The sequence below is a fragment of the Argiope bruennichi genome, chromosome 4 (assembly GCF_947563725.1).
Source record: "Argiope bruennichi chromosome 4, qqArgBrue1.1, whole genome shotgun sequence".
In the NCBI taxonomy this organism is placed as follows: Eukaryota; Metazoa; Arthropoda; class Arachnida; order Araneae; family Araneidae; genus Argiope; species Argiope bruennichi.
In genome coordinates, this window is record NC_079154.1 from 111,266,072 (window position 1) to 111,290,264 (window position 24,193).

General features: G+C 26.5%; 1 protein-coding gene and 1 long non-coding RNA gene across 4 annotated transcripts in view; one reads left to right on the forward strand and one right to left on the reverse strand.

Annotated features, from left to right (window-relative positions):
• The window catches only part of LOC129966700 (septin-4-like), a 41,531-nt gene that overhangs the window by 14,078 nt on the left and 3,260 nt on the right, over window positions 1-24,193 (reverse strand). The window contains exons 1-4 of one of the 3 annotated variants that reach the window (XM_056081220.1): window positions 7,587-7,805; window positions 3,989-4,073; window positions 2,049-2,135; window positions 703-826 (exon numbers count right to left, since the gene is read on the reverse strand). In XM_056081220.1, coding sequence (XP_055937195.1) covers window positions 703-826; window positions 2,049-2,135; window positions 3,989-4,073; window positions 7,587-7,649 — 359 coding nt within the window. In that variant the 5' untranslated portion in view covers window positions 7,650-7,805. Of the gene's footprint in view, window positions 1-702; window positions 827-2,048; window positions 2,136-3,988; window positions 4,074-7,586; window positions 7,806-11,849; window positions 11,950-24,193 lie in introns of those variants that run through there. The other 2 variants (XM_056081222.1, XM_056081221.1) reach the window with 2 other exon arrangements.
• Window positions 1-24,193, forward strand: part of LOC129966702 (uncharacterized) — a 133,722-nt gene that overhangs the window by 2,700 nt on the left and 106,829 nt on the right. The window lies entirely within an intron of this gene.

Consider the following 24,193-nt stretch of genomic DNA (forward strand, 5'->3'; position numbering starts at 1 on the left):
TAAAATTATGGAAATAAAATCTTTAAAAAGTTGCAAGTGTATTCATTTTTCGCTACAGTGGTGATATCACTTTTACAGATGCAGACGATAAAAATTGAAGCATATAATGGAAAATAAAAAAGTTCTTTAAAAAAAAGACAATAAAATCAGGCAGTTTCCTGAAGCGGAGGTAGAATTTCAATTGCGTAAAAATAATTTTCATTTGACTTCTTGCCTAGTCAAAATTGTTAAGATGTGATAATGGAGAAGGGAAAATATCCTTCTCCGCGCATTTTCTGCCACGAGTCTTCCCAGAAATTTTTTCAACTCATCAGAGTAACATATGATGAAAAATAGTATTTCGATCGATTAAAAAAAGTATTTCGATCGTTCTTGTTTAAAATCAAGAAAATATTATTATTATTACCTCAAAAAAATTTGATCACGGTATTAGAATATTCGGTTACAGAAATTATACTTTATTCATTAAAATGTTTGGAAAAATTAATTATTTTTTTCCAAATTCATTAAGTTATTTTAAATGTTCAAATGATATATTTTTTTTAAAAATTAACTATTTTGCTCAAAATTAATTAAATTACATTAAATGCTCAAAATTAATTTCATTATAACAATAATTCTTTTCTGTAGGATTTCGATATCTTTCAAGAAATGCGTTGTCTCAAAAAAAGAATGGAGAAAGAACGTAAAAGTATATCATACTTTTCTTCACAATTGATGGCATCGCCAAATCCTGGAGTGTCGATAACTGTCAGTCGAAGTTTGACTCCCTTCTCCTCAATGTCTATGGTTGTCTTCTCTATATCCACCGTTCGGTCGACACGCTCTAGTTAAATGAGAAAAAACATTCATGTATTATGAACATTTCATGACACAAATTTTACAATTCGTTCCATAATTTTGGAAATAGCAAAGATGTATATGAACACGTTTCAAATTGAAAATTCTAGTATTAAACAGTTTAAATTTTTTTAATATTAATTTTTTCAAAAGAAAAAAATTAATATTAAAATAAAATTTCTTTAATTTTAATGGCATTTAATTGTTAAAAAAGTCGATATGAAAAGTAACTTGTATAAATAATGCATTGTTTACAAGCATCTGGCTTTAAAATTCAATGTGTTATAGAATATGTAATAGATTAAAAATTATTAGAAATACACACAAAAAAAACATTGGTAAATGATTATAGTAAATATATCTTTTTTTGATCTGATTATCTGAATTAAAGACTTTCAAATTGGCAAGTAATTTATTCAAATCACACGGCTAGAAAATACTATGATCCGATAAACGAATTCATTTTCATGGTTCTGTAAGATAGAGAAGTTTGTTATGTAGAATTATGTTTAAAATAACCTTTGTTAAAAAATTCAATAACTAAATAAAGAATGAATAATGTTGAAGAGAGATATATTTACCTATACAATACATGTTAAGTTTTCTCGTAGAAAATATGCTCCAAACGATTTATTATTCAAATAACTGTTCACGAAAAGCAGCGCCATCTTATATTTTGAGCTTTTTTATTATTATTATTATTATTATTTCAGGTCCAACATATGTGTGTGCATTTTTTTTTATTATTATTATTAAGAAAATAAGCATAGAATTGCTTATGAGATTATTATTCAAACTAAGAGATTTTATTAGTTGTATTCAAAAACTGAAATTGCAGTTTGGGAACAACTTGTATTGGTAATTCTTCAAAAAATTTTAGTTTCCAAAATTGGCTAGCGCATTTGAATAAAACAGAAAAAACTTAAAACTATCCTCATTTTTTATATGCATAAAAATAAATATATCCTAGTTCTAAACATGCTAAATATAGCTGCCTAAAGTGCTTTTCACTTTAGGCAACTAGGGTCACTTACCTAAAAGTAAAAAAAAAAAAAAAAAAAAAAAAGCTAATATAATTAATTCTGAATTGTTTTTTATGTTTTAAAAAAAGACTGTACAATACTATAAAGTTTATGTGTTGATTGTTTGAGACAAAAAAAAAAGTTATTGAAAACTGAGAAAAGTAAAGGGGAGAAAATCTTATTTACCTTCAACGCTGAGGATTTTTCTGTCTTTGTACAGATCTGTGAGAAACAAACTGTTGATGAGTGTTGACTTCCCCAGACCAGTTTCACCTGTAAAAATACACATTTTATGAGCATATTTTATTTCTTACATTGATATACAAAACAAGACAGGTTTTCAAAGTTTCTTACATTACAAAAGTAAAAAAATAAAAATCGAATTGTTTTTATAGACATAAAGGATGTACTACTTTGATTATAAGTTTCAAAATCCTGTGTCTTTTAATATAGACGATTCATTCCACAAAAGGGTGAATAAGAACACTTTTTGGGTGCTCTTCTTATTGGGTGTTAATCTTCTTTTGTGAGTTCTAAACACTCTTCGTTTGGTGCGTTTTTCGTTCAGCTAGTCTTTTCCGATATTAATTTTTATTCCGTTTTAAAATTGTATTGTTGTACTTTAATACGAAACTGTCTAATTTCTCTGTATATTAGTTGGTAAAATATAAGCATATTCTCCATCTGCCATTTCGTCCTTATTTTAACAAAATTTAAACAAATTAGTGCGTTACTAAACATCTTGAGAGTTTACCTTATCTGAAAAATGACAGTACTTGAAGATTTACTTTAACAAACAATATAGCCTATATGAACTGTCATGCAATGTCTGTATGCCCGGAAATATTATTATCTAATAAAACATGTCTCTTTTATAAAAAAATATTTTCATTATACTACTTATTTCTTTAGTATTAAAATTTTTAATTGAAATATTAGATTTATCTACCTTTTTCTAAACACTGTTTGATTTTCTTGCCACTTATTTTAAAATCCCCCCCCCCCACGAACTTCTTTTTCTGTCAGAAATATTTTTTTCTATTCCTGCATTGGGAAAATGTATTGAAATGAAGCAAAGAATATTAATAAAGAAAATGGGGGGGGGAATCAATTTTAAATAATTAATACGAAATTCTTAATGAAATCTTACATATTGAGATGATTTTCTTAAATATTTTTTGCATAAAAATTTTAAAGAATCTGGTGCATGAAAGTTTGAAACTCAAATCCAAAAACGTATCTCTGCAATTATAACTCACAAATTCAGACCTGTTATATATTTTTGACTTTTGGAGATTTCTGCACTGAAACTCTTAACACAGCACATTATATTTGTAATAGCTAAAGAAAAGCTTACAAAAAAATTGATTCAAAATTGTTATTATTTACACCAATTTAATGTGAAGATTCTGTATGTATAAAACAGAATGTATTTAAAAACAATAGAAAATTTTTTTGTAATGTTTTGTATTCTTTTATTGCTCACCACTATTATACTTAATGTATTTCAGTTAAAATGAATTTACGTTTTAAATATTTATTCAAGTATGGAACTTAAAATATGATATTTAGCGCTTTTGTTTTAAAAAGATAATTTATAGTCTATTCCAATAGTTAGCCAACAGAAACTTTATTAAAATTTTTACATATATTTGATTTTAAATCTTTATATATAATCTAATTTTATTTCTAAGACAAAAATGTGGATATAAATTGTTATTAATACCCTTTAAATAATATTTGTTATAAGGATCATTGCTGATTTAAAATTACCCTCTATTTTGCAGCAAGTACTCACAATAAATTCTTAGTTGAGGTCTTTGCAAAATGAATAATCTTAAATAATAATATAAAAAATTGCTACTTTAAAGTATAATAAGTGCTTTTTTTTTCCTATCTATAATCAAAGAGTAATAATTGCTCATTCACAGCTTCAAAAGGCATCTATGGACTTTAAAAATCGATATTTAAATCAAATCACTGGATAAACCATTGAAGAAACTCCTTTTTTTTATACAAAACTACAATCATGCATCTTTTTAACATTTGATTTATCGCAATAATTGATCTTATAGCAATAATATTATCACAAAATGTCCAAATTAAAAAAAAAATGTATAACTTACCAACTACAATAAGGGTGAAATCAAATCCTTTCTTCACTGATTTTCTGTGGACCTGTTCTGGCAGGGTTGCAAACCCAATTTCTCCCTGGAAAAAAATATTTTGAATTAGCTATCCAATTTGTGTAGTTAAATTAAATACTTTCTTATTAAGCTTGGAATTTTATGTTTTATGGGTTACCTAATATTTGTTGTTTTTGGAGATATATGTATTTAGATATTTATGGATTTCGAACCACAGAATATCGGTCATCTATCCGTAGTACTAATATAAATAACCCATTGTTGTGTTATGGAAGTTTGGAGATGAAGTTTACCATATGTGTGCTTGTGTGTGTGCGGATAGATAGATCGCCAAGTTCAAAATGACGAAATCCTTTCAAAACAAGATCGTATAGTTTTAAAATGAGATGAGGTTTACCATATGTGTGCTTGTGTGTGTGTGGATAGATAGATCGCCAAGTTTCAAAACAAGATCGTGTAGTTTTAAAATGAGACGCTTTTGTATATAAAATTTTATTGCATATGAAAAAAAAAATTAAGACAATGTAAATCTTCGAAATTTGTATTGTAAATAAAATAACTTTTTCAAAGTAAAAAATATACATGTTGTAAAATATAGGATTAAGAATAAGAAAGAAAATAATACTTTAATTAAGAAACAGAATAATTTTTTTAAAAAAACTTAAAGAATTTACTTATTAATATCTAATTGAAAACGTTTTTCGATGTAATACTTTATAAATTGAAGACTAGAAATCAATAGCATGAACGAAAAAAAAAGCATTCTGAATTAAAATACTTCACATAATAAGTGAATAGAGGTTCAATAGTAACATTGAACTCATTTTTCTTTCACTATATAAGAAAAATTTAAAAATACCATATAATTTGAAAATCTGAAAAAAATTGGTATTTTTCATTATAAAAAGCATTTTAAAAATGTAATAAAAATGTTTTATGGATGCAAAATGCTTTTAAATATTATTAATAAAATTTATTATTAATGCAATGAAGATAAATTGACCACCATGTACCTAAATAAATAAAAATAAAAGTTTTGAGAATAATGGGGAAAAAAATGTACCATATAAATTCTTGTTGTTTAAATATTTAAAAATAAATTTTATGAGATATCAGTTTTAAACTATGCATATTATTCATTTCCGGAATCGATGAGTTATCTTCTGATTTAAGGCTGACTGAAACACCCATTTTTTTAACAGTACAAAACAAACCAGTTTCTTAATTATATATCTACAACACATTATGTTTAATTATGATCATCAGTTTACCACTTTGTAATTATTGTTTTGCAATTATTGAGATCTGTTAAAGTTTTGATAGATACAAGTATATAAACATATACAAAAATACTGCATAAAATAACATTTCTTAAAAATATTTTGTTTAAATTTCATGTTATTTAAAATCTAAAGATTTATAAAATTCACGATAAAAATTAGAAATAATTTTTTAAAATATTATTTTGTTTTATAACATTTATAATTTACTTATTACCAATTTACTTATTTACCAATAAACCTTTTATTTCCTGACCTTCAGACAGACTCAACAAAATCTCGTGAATATATTTTGTACAATACAAAGTATCGGATTCAAATAATCCTAATTCATTTCATTAAGCTTTTAATACTCGACTTAGCATTCAAGTTTAAAAACAGCTTTTTTTTTCAGCTTGTTTTGCACACTATTACAAAATGGAATTCTCTGAAGAAGCTAACCGATTATGTAATGAAGATTTAACGATCATTGGCATCATCTGGATTAGGTTGTCAAAGACTTCTAAATTAATATCATTAAGCGGCAGATATTTAGATTAATGGTTTTTAAATTCTGTTATTAGTTCTTTTATGAAGGCCGAAGGAAATGGAAATGAATGTTCGTACTTAATGTTGATTACTTAATCCAGTTTATGAGACATTTAATCACCACCAATGTAAAGGATTCGAAATGCTCCACTGTCAAATACACTAAATATGTTCTACTTTTGTATCTGAAGTACACGGTTTTTGATTATCTTGTGTAAAAATTGGCTTAAATGTATTTAAAAAATGCATGTATTATTAATATGAATATAAATCTATTTTGTTGTAAAATATTTTAAATTTGTTTGTGTCAATCATAAAAAATTATATATATATATATGTAACATTATTTTATGTTAAGCAGAATCCAGGTGCGACCAGCAGTGAAAAGACTTTTTAAATTCTTTTTAATCCATCGGGTAAGCATAATTATTTACAAGAAAAGACGCGGACATTGTGCGTCCACCACAGCGCGTTGCAAAAGCAGAAGTGGGGAAGAAGGGCCGAAATAAATTATCCCTCGCCTTATATAACCTTAGATTTTGATAGGGAAAATATTTCTTCATTGTGTTAATATATTAATAAGATTCTGATAGGAATTTCTGACGCATGTCAATCACGTGTAAGGGAAACACAGGGATCTTTTAAGAAAGAATGTACTTACTGGACATTTTTACCCCTTCACGCCGAGCGTGTGAAAATATCGGCATTTAGCTGACTAAGCAATTTTATAAAGCTACTCTTGAATTAATTAAGTAGAGACAGTGGAATTGGATCACGAAATAAGAGAATGAACTTATTATGGGCTAGATTAAGATAAAATTTTGGAAATTAATTAAGTTGAAATTAAAGTTTAATATATATATATATATATCATTAGTTAATAACAAAATCATATGCATTTTAAATATTTCCTTTAAGGTTTCAAGTTATGATTTTTTAGTAATTAAATTCACTTTAATGATATTTTGATTAAATGGTTTAATAATATTTTGATTTATTGATATTTTGCATTAAATTTTCTACTTGCAGCTGAAACATTTGGCAATTTAAAAAATACGTATTGAAATTTATAAATTTAAATAATTTTTATCATCTTTTTTTTAATTTTATTTTCAATCTTCAATGAAGTTATTATTTTGAGATGAATTTTCCTGCTTAAAAAAATAAAATATAATTATTATTATTATTATTTATTTCTGCCTTTCTGGTATGTAATGTTAATGCATTTTGAATTTTAAATTAATTTTAAAATTTTGCTTGATTTTATCATTTATTTGTTTATTTTCTCATTTATTTTAACCTTGATTATCGCAAAGTTATTTTTAAATAAATTTCTTGTTAGAAATAATGAAAATCATGATAAATGGACATTAAAAATTCGAAGTAATAAAATATAATAACATTACAAAATGCATGTTAATTCTAAAATCTATACATTTTGAATTTTGAATTATTTTTTAACATTTTGTTTTATTTTATGATTTATTTATTTATTTGCCATTTATGTTAATTTTACCTGGATAATTATAATATTATTTTGAAGTGAATTTCTTTCTTAGAAATAGTAAAATATCCTAACAATTAAAAATGAATCATTCTATTGATATTATTTTGAACTAAGAAAAAGAAATATTTATCTTTTGTGTTTTGTTTTTGAATGTACATATTTTAATATCAACAAAATGTAGAACAATTTCTATTATTCAGTATTATTTGGTTCTATAATTCGTGACAATTCCTTTTTTTATGCATTTCGAAAATATACTCACATAGGGCTTCATGGCTCCATTTGCCAGAAAAGACGATTCATTTCTTTGCATAAACGCAGTCATCGTGCTTCAAATCCAATCACCAAATTTTCATTTCAACATTTTTTTCTTCTTACTTTCATTTAAACAACGAAAACAAAATGTCGGCAGTTACTTAAATACACTTCAACCATCCATCTTCCATTGCCACTTCGCGCCTATCAAAATGAGAACTGCGAATCTTCCAAACAGAAACTGTATATTTACAAGTTCCGAATGACTGACCACCATCCATTAAATTCTCAGCTTTCATCCACCGGCTTCGGGGCTCGTTATTGGTCAACGACGTGACCGCTACTTAGCAGAAAGTCAAGATGATGTATCCCATTGTATGAAGAAACAATGTCATCTTTTGTCTTCTACGAGACTCGAGACGTTCTTTGTTCTGTTTCTGCCAACTAGCTGACTTCCCAGGTAATGTTGTGTCAGGTTGCTCGGCTTAGACGATAAATAATGTGATAATAGTGTTTCGAATGTATAGTAGATGGAGGTTCAACTGTTTTTTTTTTTTTTTTGACGCTAGATTACTGATGCGACCGAGGAATCAGACCCAGAAAAACTCTGAACCGTGAACATTCCCATTCAGCGCAGGGTGTTTATGTGACCGTGGAACGTTTGTTTTGGTTATTTGTTTTTTGTAACAATTTTTTGGTGTAGTCGTGATTTACGGATCGTAGTTTTCAGGAATGGATTCAACTGACTGTTACTTTTTGGAGTTCTTGCCGTAATGCGTGGTATATTATTTATTTTCAAACTTGAACTGAATAAGTAAAGATAGACAACTATCGTTTTTGTTTATTGTATTAAATAGAATGAAATAAATTGCATGCCATTTTGAGGATAAATCATTTTAAAAATTTGAGCATTACATAGTTTTCGTAATGATAAGGCATTGGAAATATTCTTTGAATCAATAATAATACATATTTATCTATAGCTATTTGGTTAATGGTTAGTTGCTTTGGTATGAATTTAAGAATTCTGCTTTGACTAATGTAGGGCATGTATTTCAGTAAATTCTGTGTCATTTCATTTCACATTACTATTTAGTTATCAAAATTTTCTATTTCCAACACAAAATTAATTTCCTTTTAAAAATAAAAATTCTATTTAATTTAACGAACCCTAGAATGCATGACTTTCAATTTTTTACAAAAAAAAAGAATGTTTTTTGAATAGTTACATATAATTTAAAAATTATTAAATTACGTTTTAATTTATAAATTACTTTAATTAGAATTATTAAAAAAATTAATTATTTGTTGAGATATTTAAAAAAAATCAAAATGGACCAAATGGCTCTATTACGCATTAAACAATATCCCTATCTTACAAATCACATTCTAACAATTCTGCAATAAAAATAAAAATCCTTTTTTACCAATATATATTTTTTACAAAGCAAAAATCTATTTTGATAGTATTTTTTAATGATAGAACTATTCATATAACAGCCATCTTGGTATTTTCCCAAGTTTCCAGTTTTAAATTAATACCGCTATTGCTATTCGTCGGTCTTTTTTACAATTCTGTATCAAAAAGCAGTTAAAAAAAATAATTCTTAAACACTCCTCGTTGCTTTTTGGAACAATAATGGGAAGCTTATAAATGGAAATAAAAACGTGTAGCCGAATGCCTACACGATGCACTATAGGGTTAGTGTTATTTTTTTCTTAGAGTTATCAATATAATATTTAAATAAATTATAATAATATTATTTCTAATTAAATTAATGAAATGGGATTCCGATGGAATTGCTTTTCGAGAAGAAAAAGCAATTAATTTTTCTTTAAATGCTGATTTAATGCTTTGAATTTTATTTTAGCTAAACTTAAGAGGTGGATTTGAAATTGACTGCATCCCTTTCATTTTTACTACATCTTTTAGATAAACAGAAACTATTTAAATAATTCAAATTTAAATAACTATTCAATTAATGTATAAACTGTAATTTCAATAATTTTTTAGACAATATTATTTAATTACGTAGACTCGCTGCGACTAAAAATCTCTAATATTGACGTAAAGTGTGTTAAAATTTAAATATCTATATTCATAATTACGTATATATAAATACAAAATAGTGGTAATATCTAATTCAAAACATTAGAGAAATGAATGTTGTCAAAAGACGCCAAAAGGAAAGTTTTAGAAACATAGGTAAAAAAATCACTGATATAAACAAAATACAATATAGTTGTCAAGTAATAATGCAGTTACTGTCACGACTCACATTAAATATAAATTTTCAGTAATATAGGCCTATAATAACATGGTCACGAACATATAATATCAACCAATTTAATTAGTGTAAAACAGTAAATTGTCACTTTTATTAAATAATTCTTCTCTTTCTCTTTATTTGTATTATTTATTATTTTATTTGTCTTTTTATTCTGTGTTTTATTTGTATTTATTTTTTACTTAATTTGTATTTATTTCTTACCCTTATTTGTATTTATTTTTTACTTTTATTTGTATTTATTTTTTATTTGTATTTTATTTGCATTTTTTTAAAACTTTTATTGTCATTTATCCATAGAAATGAGAACCAACAAGGTTTAGTCATTGATTTGTTTTTTCAATTATTGTTATTTATTTATTTTGAATTCTAATTAGCTTATATACGAGTAATAAATGAATCAACAATTCAGATAAAATCCTTTTCAGATGACAATCAAAACATATTCAAAGAATAATTTCGAATTTAAAAAAAAAACAATAATTGGATTTCGTTTTCCTTCTCAGTTAACAATAGCAGTGGTTTACATTCAAATTGCACGAACTTTGTTTACATTTGATACTTCATTCCGAAGCAAAATTTATGATCTGAAGTGAACAATCCTCAAATAAAATGCCACAGCTTTGTTTTTACCCAAAAATTATAGTTGTCATAAAAGTCTGCGTTATTTAGATGACATCTCTTTAATTTTTAAACCATAATGATGTACTTTTAAATCTGAAAATGTAATTTCTCCTTTCCAGTTTATTATGGTTAAAAGAAATTTAATGGACAATAATCTAAAGAATTAAAAAAAAAAAACTGTATAGAAATCAATAAATACTTAAAACAATTTCAGCATTCTATTTAAAATAAAGATTATTTTGCTAAAAAAATCTTTGATATTTCAATTTTTTAAAGCATCCGCGAAACACAGTTTACAAGAATCCAGTATTAGGAATATGATTCTAAATTCTTGTGCATTGAAAAAAATATCATTCTTTTTTTTTCTTTTCTTTTTATATCGAGGTGTTTGAAGCGAAATGGTGCGTGTTCGTGTCGTATAAAAGAAATAAAATAATTAGTGGCATCCTCATTAATCCAATGTCATTCAGTGAAAAATTAGGACAAATTATCGTTTGCACTTGCACTGTAAAATAAATATTTATATAATAATCATTTGTTTCTTTTCTTTTTTTTTTTTTTTTTTTTTTTTTTGTAAATGAAAATCTATTTTACCAAAAAGTTAAAGCCTTGAAATAATATTTAGTAGTTTGTTGTACAATAAAGGATATACATGTGTTTTTAGTATGAATAAAAACATATGAAACATGTGAAAAAAAACATACATATGAAAAAAAGAGAACGACAAAATGGTTTTGTAAACCAGGTAAAAGAATTTTTAACATATCTGAACGATTTGTTTTCTTAAATAATGGCGATTTTTAGATTAAATAATTGGAAAACATTGTTTTAATTCTGCATACTAGATTGTAGATTGTCATATTTCTATTGCCAGCTCTATTTATGTGAAAAATTGATATTTATTAACTCTGAAAAATAACAAATTTGATTACATTTTTGCTATTGCTTTTATATCTATTTTTAAAAGTAAAAAGGAAGATATTTATAATTGTATTTTTCTTAGATAAGTTAAGTTTTTCGGTTTAAAAAATAAAATTTATATATATATATCACCTTTTTATGTATTAGTACTTAATATAATTAGATTGTAGATTGAAATTTTACTTAATTGATTTACTTAATTATTCTTATTTTTCTGTGTTAAAGAAATCTTTTTCAAATTCTTGATATTTGTCATTTTTTTTATATACATACAAAAATAAGGGGGAAATTAATAATAAAATCAAAAATATATTTTGTTTATTTTGCTTGTAATATGTTTTTTAGAAACAAAATATAACATTTTAAGGCATTACATGCAAAGAAATAAAACACTTTTGATCTAAAAGTAAGTACAAGAGCTAAAACAGTTTACTTACATCTGTATCCATGTTTATGCCAGAAGAAATCCAATACGTTGCAGCATGTCAGATATAAAAGGCACTGATTAATTTAGCAATAACACATTTTCTCACCCAATGATGAAATATTGATATTTAACCATTTTAAAAAAAGATGTAAGGTAAAATATCCGTTATAAAAACTAACCTGAATGCAACATTTTGCTAGTCGGCTTCACTGTGTAGCTTGGACGCCATGCAGGGAATGCTGGGATACGGGATGTGGATGCCGGCCTCACAGGATGGGATCGATATTGTGAGGAAAAGGGCGGTGCCCTGACTCGATGGTTCGCTTACCTCACGTGGTATCATTCTCTCGTGCATTTGGAGGGGGGGGGGGTAGCAAAAGTCTTTTTATAAATAGATAGTTAATTTAATTGCATTATTCTTCATTTGGATATAACTATAAAGCAAAAAGGTGTAATCTGTTTCTATTAAGAATGTTTTCTGATATTCAACAAGATAGTGCTGTATGTGTTTCTAGAATGTATTGGAATTATCGCTTTTTTTTTTTTTAGAAACAAATGTTTTATGTTGAAATTAATATAAACTTCAAAACATAATAATGTTGTATTTTTTTTTAAATAAATGTTTATTTTGACAATTATTAATATCTAAATTGACATAAAGAATTGTCTATAAAATAAAGAAAATTATCAAATCGTATTTCGTTTTGAGTTACAATTTTTTAGAGAGATCACCGATTATCTGAACTATCTATTATCCAATGGTACCTATTATTATTAACGTCAGTCATCCGAACTCTCAATTACAAATTTTCGAATATTAAATGAATATTAAATTATCCGAAGCAACTAAAGCTTTGCCAAATTGCCAACACTATTTAGATATGTTTTCTGCCAATTAATCAATACAAGTCGCCAAGTTTGGCATCCATCTCAAATAGACACTTCATCTCGATACAGTTTTAAATATTGAAATAATTATACTGTATTTTCTATACATAATAGGACTACCTTTTATTATGGCATGGAATATTGCTTCGAATACAGACAAAAGTTTAAAATTCTTCAGGTTACTGAAAAAATTGAATTTAATTAATTAAAAATAAAGTGAAATTTTCACATATTCGCACCATAATTTCCGCAAATACTATAGAATTAAAATGATTTTTAAACAATTAAAAAGTTTTAAAAATTATTTTTTTTCAGTGATACAAATTAAGTTGCCATAAAATTCTTTATCTAATATTTACTACATTTTGAAATATTTTTAAGTATATTTTCTGACAATATTATCTATCTTCTAATGAAACCGAAATCGTTTTCATTTCCTTAAAACTATTTAAAACTGGATTTTGATCACATTGTTGACGATGAAGGTATGAAGATTCGATTTATTATTATAATATTGAATAGCTTTCTATTTAAACCATTCCTTTAATTATATTTTTAACTTTTTTATTGAGTGGCAATTAGATTAGGGACTATCGCATGATTGAAATGCAATGAAATTTTTTAATTCAGTGAAGCAATAATAATTTTAAATACGTCCATTTTTAAGTATTATTGATTTTTTCCTGTAATATAACTGGATGTGTAAAAAATATTTCATCGTTCTTTTACAATAAAGGTCATTCTTGGAAAATACACTGAAATGTATTGAACAATCCTTTTATATATTTTAAACAAGAAGTATATTCTGTAGTACACGTGTATACTGATCCTTACAATTCTATCTTTTATATTTACAATTTTTATGCCCATTCTTCATTTCAACGAAGTGTCATTGGATTAGTTGTTCAGTCATAAGATTATTAGTTAAAATTTTTAGTGAATTCACAATAAATTACAGATACACAAAATGCAATGAGCATAATTGCATATGTTTAGTTAATAGTGCGAGATTCATACCGAATAAAACGTATTTAAAAATAATTTCTTGGGAAAGCCATTAAAACTAAATTATGCCAAATAGATACCTGGATAGAATAGATATCACAAAGATAGACAAATACACCATTCAATCTGGTGTTCATCAAAGACGGTTAGTTACTAATGATAAAAGAGTGCTACAGGGCAGACAAAGGGACCTAGACCTATGAAATTTAGTGTAATTATACCAAGAACGGTGGCAATTTGCACCCTTAGAGCAACTTTTTGAAAACATAATTCTTTGGATACTATGCAAAATTTTGGCAGTTTTGACAATGGATGAATTTAGCCAAAACAATTGAAAATATTACTGCTCAAATATTATTCTGATGCAAGATTAAAATGTTATATATATATATATATATATATATATTCAATGCTGCTACTTTAACTATCGTTCAGTTTTTTGCCCCTGATTTTAATAATTTTGTAATGTATTATTCATGCTTTATAATTTGCAATGACAATTTTCATTGTTATAATAAAACAATTTTTATTTTTGACACGGACGTTTTTATCATGCATTCCTCCTCCATTGTTTAAAGTTAAAGGAACACGTTTCTGCTTATCTTTTATATTCTTTGATAAAATCGTAGTTAACTGTTTTTTAATTTTATAAAATTCATTGTGGAATCAGTAAATAAAGCGCTTTTAATGAAGTTATTAAAAACTTTTTAATGAAGTCAGTTTTTATTACTCCGCCTGAAAGCTTCCAGTGAAATGATATTTGCATCTGTATGTAATGTCAATTGACTTTACTCGATTAGGGAATACATAAACACAATATACAAAGTATATGTGAAGCTATTAAAGAGCGATTAATTGCCAAAGATTGCATATTAAATATAATAAAGACTCTAAATTCAAGGCAAAAATTGGTATTGTCCAACTATTGCTTTCTAATGCCATTCAAGTATGTAATTCAAGTATTAATATCTTCTAACTATTGCTTTCTAATGCCATTCAAGTATGTAATTCAAGTATTAATATCTTCTAACGATTGCTTTCTAATGCCATTCAAGTATGTAATTAATGCAAAAGTACCGGTTTTCTATACTATATTGTGAAGAACACAACTTTCATGTGTGAAACTCTAAAAATAAAAATCTGAGCATTCGTAACATTCACGACCAAGTCTAGTGCTCAAAATTTTATTTCGAGGGAGGGAAAATATATGTTTATTATAAAATATGCGAGAATGTTTTAAGGAGACCATTAGCAGTGGTTCTCTTAAAATACTAGGACTGATGATGCTTTCTTAAATTCACAGAAAATAAGAGTTATCCACTGTTAAAGAAATGTCCGAAACAGAATAATAGTATTGACAATAAGTCCCCGCATTTCAACTTGAATTTCGAAGTTAGGATTGATATTCTAGTAATCGGATGAAGGAATGACTCTGAATTACTTCCACATTTACCAATTTTCATCCCGATGAGTTTCCTTTAATGGAAAATCAATGGAATATAATCTTCAACCAATTAAATGCATTCGACGTGTATAATGTCAGTCCGAATCTTTATTTTGGCGTAGTCGATGAGAAATTTGGCGTAGCGATATGTAATAATTAATAATTTGGCGTAGTCGATGATGTGTTTTTTATCAAACAAAAATGAAATCTTATTCGCTTTATTATGATTTTTTTGCAACCATTTGTATCGAATTTGACGTGTAAATGCGGCATCGCTTGGCTTTAAAAAAAGGAGATTTGAATGTCTTTTAAAAATTAATTCCGCAGTTAACTTATTAAAGCGCTAGTCTAGCAAATCAATCAATTTAATCAAAGATTTAAAAGCATGCATTGAAAAAGAATGTGCTGTATATATGCTTTGCGCCGTTTCAATAATATCGATTGGCTTAATTGAGGCTTTTTATCAATTGCTAAAAGAGGAAAAATCCTTTTTTTTATGTTTCATCTATTCAATTTCTTTTAAAGACAACTAACCAACTTTTCTGCTTTCACTAATTCTGAAATAAATTGGATATATTACCTATATTAACGGTAAAGTCCATGTATATATATGTGTATGTGTGTGCATTGACACTCTACAGCCCATTCTATTTAATTTAGAGCTACCGAACTTATGAGATATATACTTTGAAGAATGGGAATAAGTACTTCGGAACTTTTTTGAAATTTTAATTAATTGAAATTTAAACGAAGTGTTGACCTTTTTGTGTGAGGAGTTTCAGTAATATTATAACACAAAAATGGTTTTTACGTCATTTTGGCATTTAAATTACTGCCTTTCCTATATTACCAGTTTTTTTTGTCTCTTTTATTTATCTTTAATTTTAAAAAAAAAAACATTTTAGCCATATTTTGCAACAATACATTTCATTGTTAAAATGAAACTCAAATTATTTCCACTAATACTATTAATATTTCAAATTAGGTTCATACCCGATTGTTGGTGATCAAGATATGAAGATTTAGCTTATTTTTCCATATTAAGTAGATTTAAGACATGCTGTAATAAATTTTTTGAAATTTCATCGTATATTACAATTAATGTTTTACTTTAGAATCAAGCAATGGGGGAAATTTTAGAGTGAAATAATTTTTAAATACTGCTGCGTTTTCCGGTGAAATAATTATATGTAAAGAAATATAAAAAGAAGATTAAAGGAATTCAAAATATAATACAGAGTTCGGAAATTCTGAAATTACATATTTCCATCAAAATTTGGAATTTAGAAATATTTTACTGAGAAACCAAGCTATTCATCTCAGCAAACCAATTGGTCATCAAAGGATCTAGTCCCGAAAAAATGTGATTACACAGATTGACTTGTGAAAAGAACAGTTGCTATGACTTGACAAAAAAATATTCTTATTTTATACGGTCTTTTATCTAAATAATCACATAATACACAGAATTCTACATTATTATTTCCTCATGATCCATTAAAAATAAGTTTTATACCCCATTTGTATCTATTCCATTATTGTATATATTTTACCGAAATGTTCCATTTTTCTGGTCTTAAAAGCTTCCGTCTCCGCCATCTTGGTAATTTTCTTTTCTCCTCTCTCGCTCCTCCAAATGATGTCTGTCTTCCTGTCAATAGCATCTTCCCGCGCTCATCTGCCCAACCTTTCAATAAAAGATGATGCATTGCACGTCATCATCTCGGCGAATGGCTTTCGGCACAGAATCGCGTGCGCCATTGTGATATGCATGTTTCTTTCGTTCCAAAAGAATATGTTATTCCGAAAGAGCTAGCATATTCAGTTTCGCGAAAAGCGACCAAATAACTGCGTATTCCTGTTCTGTAAACGTTTATTTGATAAATTATTCTTATTGGATGATGACGTTGGGTGATATTTAAATTTTATGTTACATCTTCATTCAAATATGGCCAGCCTTTTTTGGCTAGAACACGCAGACTTTAAATGTCTTTCAATGTATTTCTTTAATCTAATAATTCTTCCTTTAGTACAGCATAATTACAAACAATTTTGATTGTAGAGAAAATGCACATCTTTTACAATTTTAGTTCATTCCTATTAGATTATCAATTTTTCAAGTAGCTAATGTTCTTTTTTTTTTTTTTTTTTTGGTTAATAACTGTGAAATACCGGCTTTTATAAAATTTACATACTGTGTTATTAGGGTATGTGATTTAATTATTCTAAGTTTGAAAGTGTGTAAAAGAACATAATGTTTATAAAAAAAAAAAAAAGACCCTAACAAACTGTAGTACAAAGCATATTATATGTTTTCAGTATGTTTACAGAGTGTGGAAATCATATAAATTTCTGAAATTAAATTATTTTGCAATTAAAACCTCATTGGAATTTTTATGAAGGTAAAATAATCCTGGTTCACATGAAATTGAAAAGGAAATATTTAAGAGTAATGCAGCTTTCAGATATTAGCCAGCTCGGAAATATTTTTATGCTATTTAATACAATTACATAAAATAACCATTGATAATGAGTTTTCAATGTTATTCATTACTAGTTGCCTCAGGTGACCAACTAGTTTCCCCAGGAATATTGGTTATATTTGTTTTAAAAAAAACACTGTTTAGGTATAACTTTATTTTGATTCTCCCAAATTGTTTGTTATTAATATCGTGTTATTTTAATTGTGTTATTTTATTTCTATTTATTGTGTACAGGGACTTTCTAATAAAGACAATCACATAACATCATAGTACTATTAAAAATGTAAATATCCAGTTCATCTATCGTTTAAATTTCTGCATATTATAACTTCCCTTTTTTATATGTCTGGTACACTCCACATTTATTAAACAGAATCCTTCTTTCCTTAACTTTCAACAATGGAAGAAAAACACGTGAAAAACGAAGTTTGTATTTCTGGGAAATAATATAATCTATTGCTAAAAGTCATGTTTCAGCTATCATTATCCTATTCTAGGCCAAATCTATAGAACGCTAAAAAACATGCATTTGCTTTAAAAAATTTAAAAAAAATATTGTATAATTAACTATTGTAGCAGTTACATAACTCTATTACCTTCTTTTTTGATACAACAGATGGCGTTAACTTATTAACCTCAAGGTATATTTCCCATGATCGTTCTTGGGGATCATTATTAGACTAGCCGCCTTTGGCGACCAGCCGGTTCGCCAATCTTAATGTTCGTTTAAATTTTAATAATTAAATAGGTTGAACCGGAGTTTGGCCCCCTTCTTCGCCAAGTTGCGATAACGCGCCAAAGCTGGCAAACTTTATTATGCACTATAATTGAACATCTGCTCCTTTGCTTTTGAACACTTCGCAAGGCCGCTGTTGGCGATTTTTAAAAATTGACCCAAGCAGGGGGTTAAACTCCGGTCGTACCATTAAATATTTTACGCAATTCCAACTTTAATAGATTCTTCAGCAAAATATTTTAAAACTTCAAATTTTGATAGTCATATAAATTATAAAGGCCTTCAGTCATAACGTGATATGTATCTCTCTAATTTTCTGTTACCCCTCGTAGAATATATGCTTTAAATTAAAGTGTAAATGATTAATCTGCAATTAATATAATAATATTTTTACTGAAACAAAGCATTTTTTTTAATAATATGATTACTGATAATAGAGTCACCGAGCGTTTAAACTTTATGGGCGCTAAAGAATATCTTTCTTAATTTATGTAATATCTCAAGAATTTGTCAACAAACTTTTCTCAGATTCATCATGAACAGATCGATTCATTAACAATGTTTCATTTTAAATGCATCAAACACTAAGAAAATAAAACGAATCGTTTAAAATAAACGGTTGAAAACAGGTTTAAAAAAACTACTTAAAAAACGATGTACTTAAAACTATAAGCGTATAAAAAAATATATAACTAACATAAATACATTTTACTTACAAAAGCATGCAACTAACCTAAAAATAATTTAAATCATCCGTTGATAGTGGTTGTCATTACAACAATCAGAACAATGCGCATGCGTGAATTTTCTTCGCCAGTTAGGTAACGCAAATGCGTGAATTTTTCTACGCCAGTTGGGGTAACGCTATGCAGATTAGACATTTTTAATTTCCTTTATTCTGTGTTATTTTAATTCAAAAGTGCTTCAGAATGAATCTGAAACATGGATTAATTTACAATGTTTAATTTTAAATGCATCAAACATTAAGAAAATAAACAGAACCGATTGAAATAATCCGCCGAAAAATTTTAACCCTAGCCTCATTACTGTTGGGAGAAAAAAAAAACTGAAGCCTTTCTCGTTTGGCGCTGGGGATAATGGAAGATTTTTTTGGCGGAAAAGTTGGCGGTGGGGAAAATGGAAGATTTTTTTGGCGGGAAAGTTAGTTTTTAATTAATAATTAAAATTCTAATTAAAATTTCAAAAATAGGGACCCCAGGTGCACATTCCCGACCTCTAAGGTATACATGTACCAAATTTGATAGCTGTATGTCAAATGACCTGGCCTGTAGAGCGCCAACACACACACAGATACACACACACACACACATTGAGCTTTATTATAAGTATAGATTATATTCTAGTGAGTGTCGTGTGTTTTCGCGTTCGTGTTTATTTTGACTTATGAAATGTAGAACTTGGAAAATAATTAAATAACTGAGTCTCGTCCCTCTGCATTATGAAATTAAATGAAATTACCAAAAACATCATGGCTATACAACAAAATTTACCAATTTGAGAAAAAAAAATACAAATAAAAAAAATGGAATAAATTTATTATTTGAACTAAAAGATATTAAGCTGAAAATAATTTATTAATCGTTTGGCATTAATGTAGCTGAATGAATGCCGAAGAAAAAAAATAAATATTAACTATATTTCTAGAAATTTATTTACTAAGCAGAATTTGTATAATTTACTCATTAAAACAAACAAAAATCAATAAATGATCTTTAGAAACGAATTTATTTTCAGAACAAAAAACGAAACTCGTTCAAGTTCATATGACATACATCAAAATGCTTCAATCAATTCGCTTGCTGAATCCATTGTGATACTTATAAAAGAATTCGATAATAATTCACCGAAATTAAATCGGAACAGTGGAATACAAATGCCAGATAAATCGAGGAGTTAAGCAAAAAAATTCTTTTCTAAAAATACTGTTATGAAACTCAGATTTTTCTCTTTAAGTTCAGAAATGATTCTTCATCCCTCCCTCGTCATTAAGAGTGAATCTTCACTATTTCCTATTTTTACCGCCATTTCGCTACACTTGAAACGGCGTGTTTTATAAATAGTTTTTGGAGAGAGGGTAATATTTCTTAAAAAGTGTGGAAATCGTCTTTTCCGTTTTTAGTTATTTATTTTTTCAAAATAATTTGTTTTGACATGCATAAAGATTCCTTACTAAGTTTTGAATTCTTGAGAAAGTTAATATTGGAAGTAATATTAAGAATATAGTATTAATGAAGTGTTTTTTAACTTCATCTATCCAATGTTGTTTATTCTTTCAAATCATTTAACAGTAATAATATATTTTTCATGAAATAGAATTAAAATAAGAAGTGTTTCAAAATAGCTGATTCATGGTTCTCTCAACAAATTATTTTAAATATTGATAGATATAAAAAAAATGTTGTTTCAATATTTTCAATCACTACTTATATACTTTTCTATTTATTATACACCTGAATTTAATTAATTGAAACATTGAAAAAAATGTAAGTGTTTGGGTTTGTTTTCTAATTGCACGTTGTCTAATGCGGCATTGTAACTTCATTTCTTCATTCCTTACACAAAAGCTGAGATAATAAACGGAATCTTTCTTCTTTATCTTGCAATTATAAAAGAAAATAATGATATTAAATATTATATAAAGCAATGGAAATTGTTTGAATTTCATTGCAATAATGAAAAAATTTTGAAAACTATGCAAAAAAAAATTTTGCGATTAACAATTTTCAGAAAAAATTATACTTTAATCAAATTTGATTTCATTAAAAGGATAATTGTTTTAAATTATGAAATAATATAGAAATAATTTTCATATGATAATAATTTTGGAAGTTATCACGAAAAACTCTGAATTCTGTTTTTGTATATTTTAATAAATTAAAATTTCAAAAATATCGCACCCAAGTACATATTCTAACCCTCCAAAACATATATATGACAAATTTGAAGCTCTAAATCAAATGTTTTAACTCGTGGTACGCTAACACATAGAGACAGACAAACATAAACACATTTTCTTTTATCATTAATAGAAATAACTATTACTAAATATATCTTTTAACGTTGTTAACATATTTAATTTTTTTCATCTGAGTAACAGTCTATATGACTTCTTCTAAGAGTCTATATAACTTCTTCTAATGACAAATCTATATGATAGATTTTTTATCATAATATGTGTATCTCATAATTCTTTTTTATTTTAAATTTTCCTGCGTGTGACATATTTTTCTCATAAACGTTCGAAAATCATACAGCTCATTGACTTGTTTTAGTTTCATAAAGAAAAAATTTGAAAATAGAATAATGCCCCGATCTTGTTTACAAATACATGTTCAAAGAGAAATTAAATCATATTGCCATTCGAAATACTCCAAATTTCGAAAAATGTATTTTAAAAATTCTTCAAAAATAAAATGTATAAGATTTTTTTTAACTCCTTTATACTTTTTTTCTTTCTTTCTTTTTCCCCCCAATTAATGACGAAGTTTCCAATTTACACAATGAAACCTAAATCAAATGGATTTTAAATCAAATATCTTCGCTTATAAAGCAAAAAGAAAAACGTGACTAATTTAGTAAATTTGCATTAAAACCAATGAAACAAATTTGAAATTATTTTTCACCTTTCTAATACGGATCTATGAGGAATTTTTGTTACTGATATAATCTAAACAATACATATTTTACATTAAAAAGCACAACCTCAAAGATGTTGCTCCGTTTTAAATATCGCTTATAAAGCAATACACGATTTGATGGAATTCCGATCTCACTATTTCCCCCCAGTTAATCCGTTAAATCGAGAATTCACTGTATTATATAAACGAATACAAATCACGTAAGTCCTAAACACAGAAGAATAATCTTATCAGCACAATTGCATTAGCATTTAATGACGATATGCTACAGGGGTTTTGGGCATAGTTCGTGATCTTGTAGGTTTTTGACCTCGGTTCGTTATTTTGTTCGAAGATAAGTAACATTATAAAGGTGTGAAGGTTTGGAAGCTCATAAATTAACTTTTAGAAATGTAACAAACAAGAAGTCCTTTGATAAAGAGAAGGTTTTTTTTTTAAAAAAAATTGTTACACATTTCTTTTTTTCATGTAATTGTAATAAAAAATTCTTTTTATTTTGTTATTTATTCTTTTTATTTTCTACTTTTTAATTCTTTTCTAATTATTTTTATTTTTCTTTTTATTACAAAATTCTTTTTATTACAATCATATAAATCACAACAATATTTATAACTATTATTGGTCCACTAAACATATTTATATTTATTTCTAAGCATTAATATGTTTTATAATAAAAATATTGATAAAGAGAAGGATTTTTTTTTTTAATTTTGTTACACATTTCTTTTTTTCATGTAATTGTAATAAAAAATTCTTTTTATTTGGTTATTTATTCTTTTTATTTTCTACTTTTTAATTCTTTTCTAATTATTTTTATTTTACTTTTTATTACAAAATTCTTTTTATTACAATCATATAAAACACAACAATATAACTATTATTGGTCCACTAAACATATTTATATTTATTTCTACGCATTAATATATTTTATAATAAAAATACTATGCATTTTTTAAAAATTCGAATTACATGAAATTCAATATTATTTTAAATTTTTTTAATTAAAATAAATTTGTTGTCTTTGTTGAATCAATACTTGCATATTATGTTAAATTTGAAGTGATTTTATTCAAATCGATTTAGGGTATAAACTTGAAGATTATTGCATCTTAGCACATATTCAGTTTGCATCAAAAAATTATTTAAGAAATAATTTTTATACTGTTTTAATTGAAAACAACTCTTTTTTTCTATATATATTAAGCTTTTTATGTTATAATATTTATTTGCAAAAATAAAAAAAGTTCTACCTTTGTAAGAAGGTAGAACTTAGAAGGTTTTCAAATTATTAAAATCAATATTTTTGAAATGTAAATATATATATTTTTTCGGAATTAAATGCTGTCCTGGGATAAACAACTCCAAAAATATAGTGATTATTTAGCATTTTATTTTGGCTAATAAATAATAAATTTTCATTTCATTAGCCATTTATAATAAATTTTGAAAAAGTTATTAAAAATTAAAGAAATATTCTAATGAAAACCTCTCGCCTAAATTTTAAAATAATACTTCTAAATATATTAAATCACTATTGCGACAATCTGTAGACTAAATTTCATGGTTATAAGTACACTGCAGTAGATTCGTGTGGCATTATATACTCTGGCTATGTGTACACATTAGATTTATACCTGAATCGAGCGAAACCAGAGGTGATTATTTAAAAATATTTTTTTTTTAATTCTAATGCTATAACACAAAAGGTGAGAGAGGCCATAAATGTAAGAATGCATGGTCTTAATATTGAATTTTGTTTTAATTATACTTCTGGGTCCAACTTCTTATCAAACTATGTAATCCCTATAGTTTAAAAAATTCTTTAAGGATATTTAATACTTTGTGCGTACGTTGCAGTTACTTATTTTTAGAATCCATAGAACATCTGCATTTCTTATTTTTTTTATGATGTCACAGCGCAATGTAAAACCGATTATTTCTTATCACTAACGACATGTGAATACCTTAGCAACACTTCACGGCATTCAATTCTTTAACCGATCCATTCAATTACCACACTGTCGGTCACATTATCTTCATGCCTGAGTATACCACGCCCCCTTCTCCATATACATCAAACCCCTATTCTCCCCCCTTTTCATAGCATTTATAGAGGAATCACGTTTCAAATGATGTAAC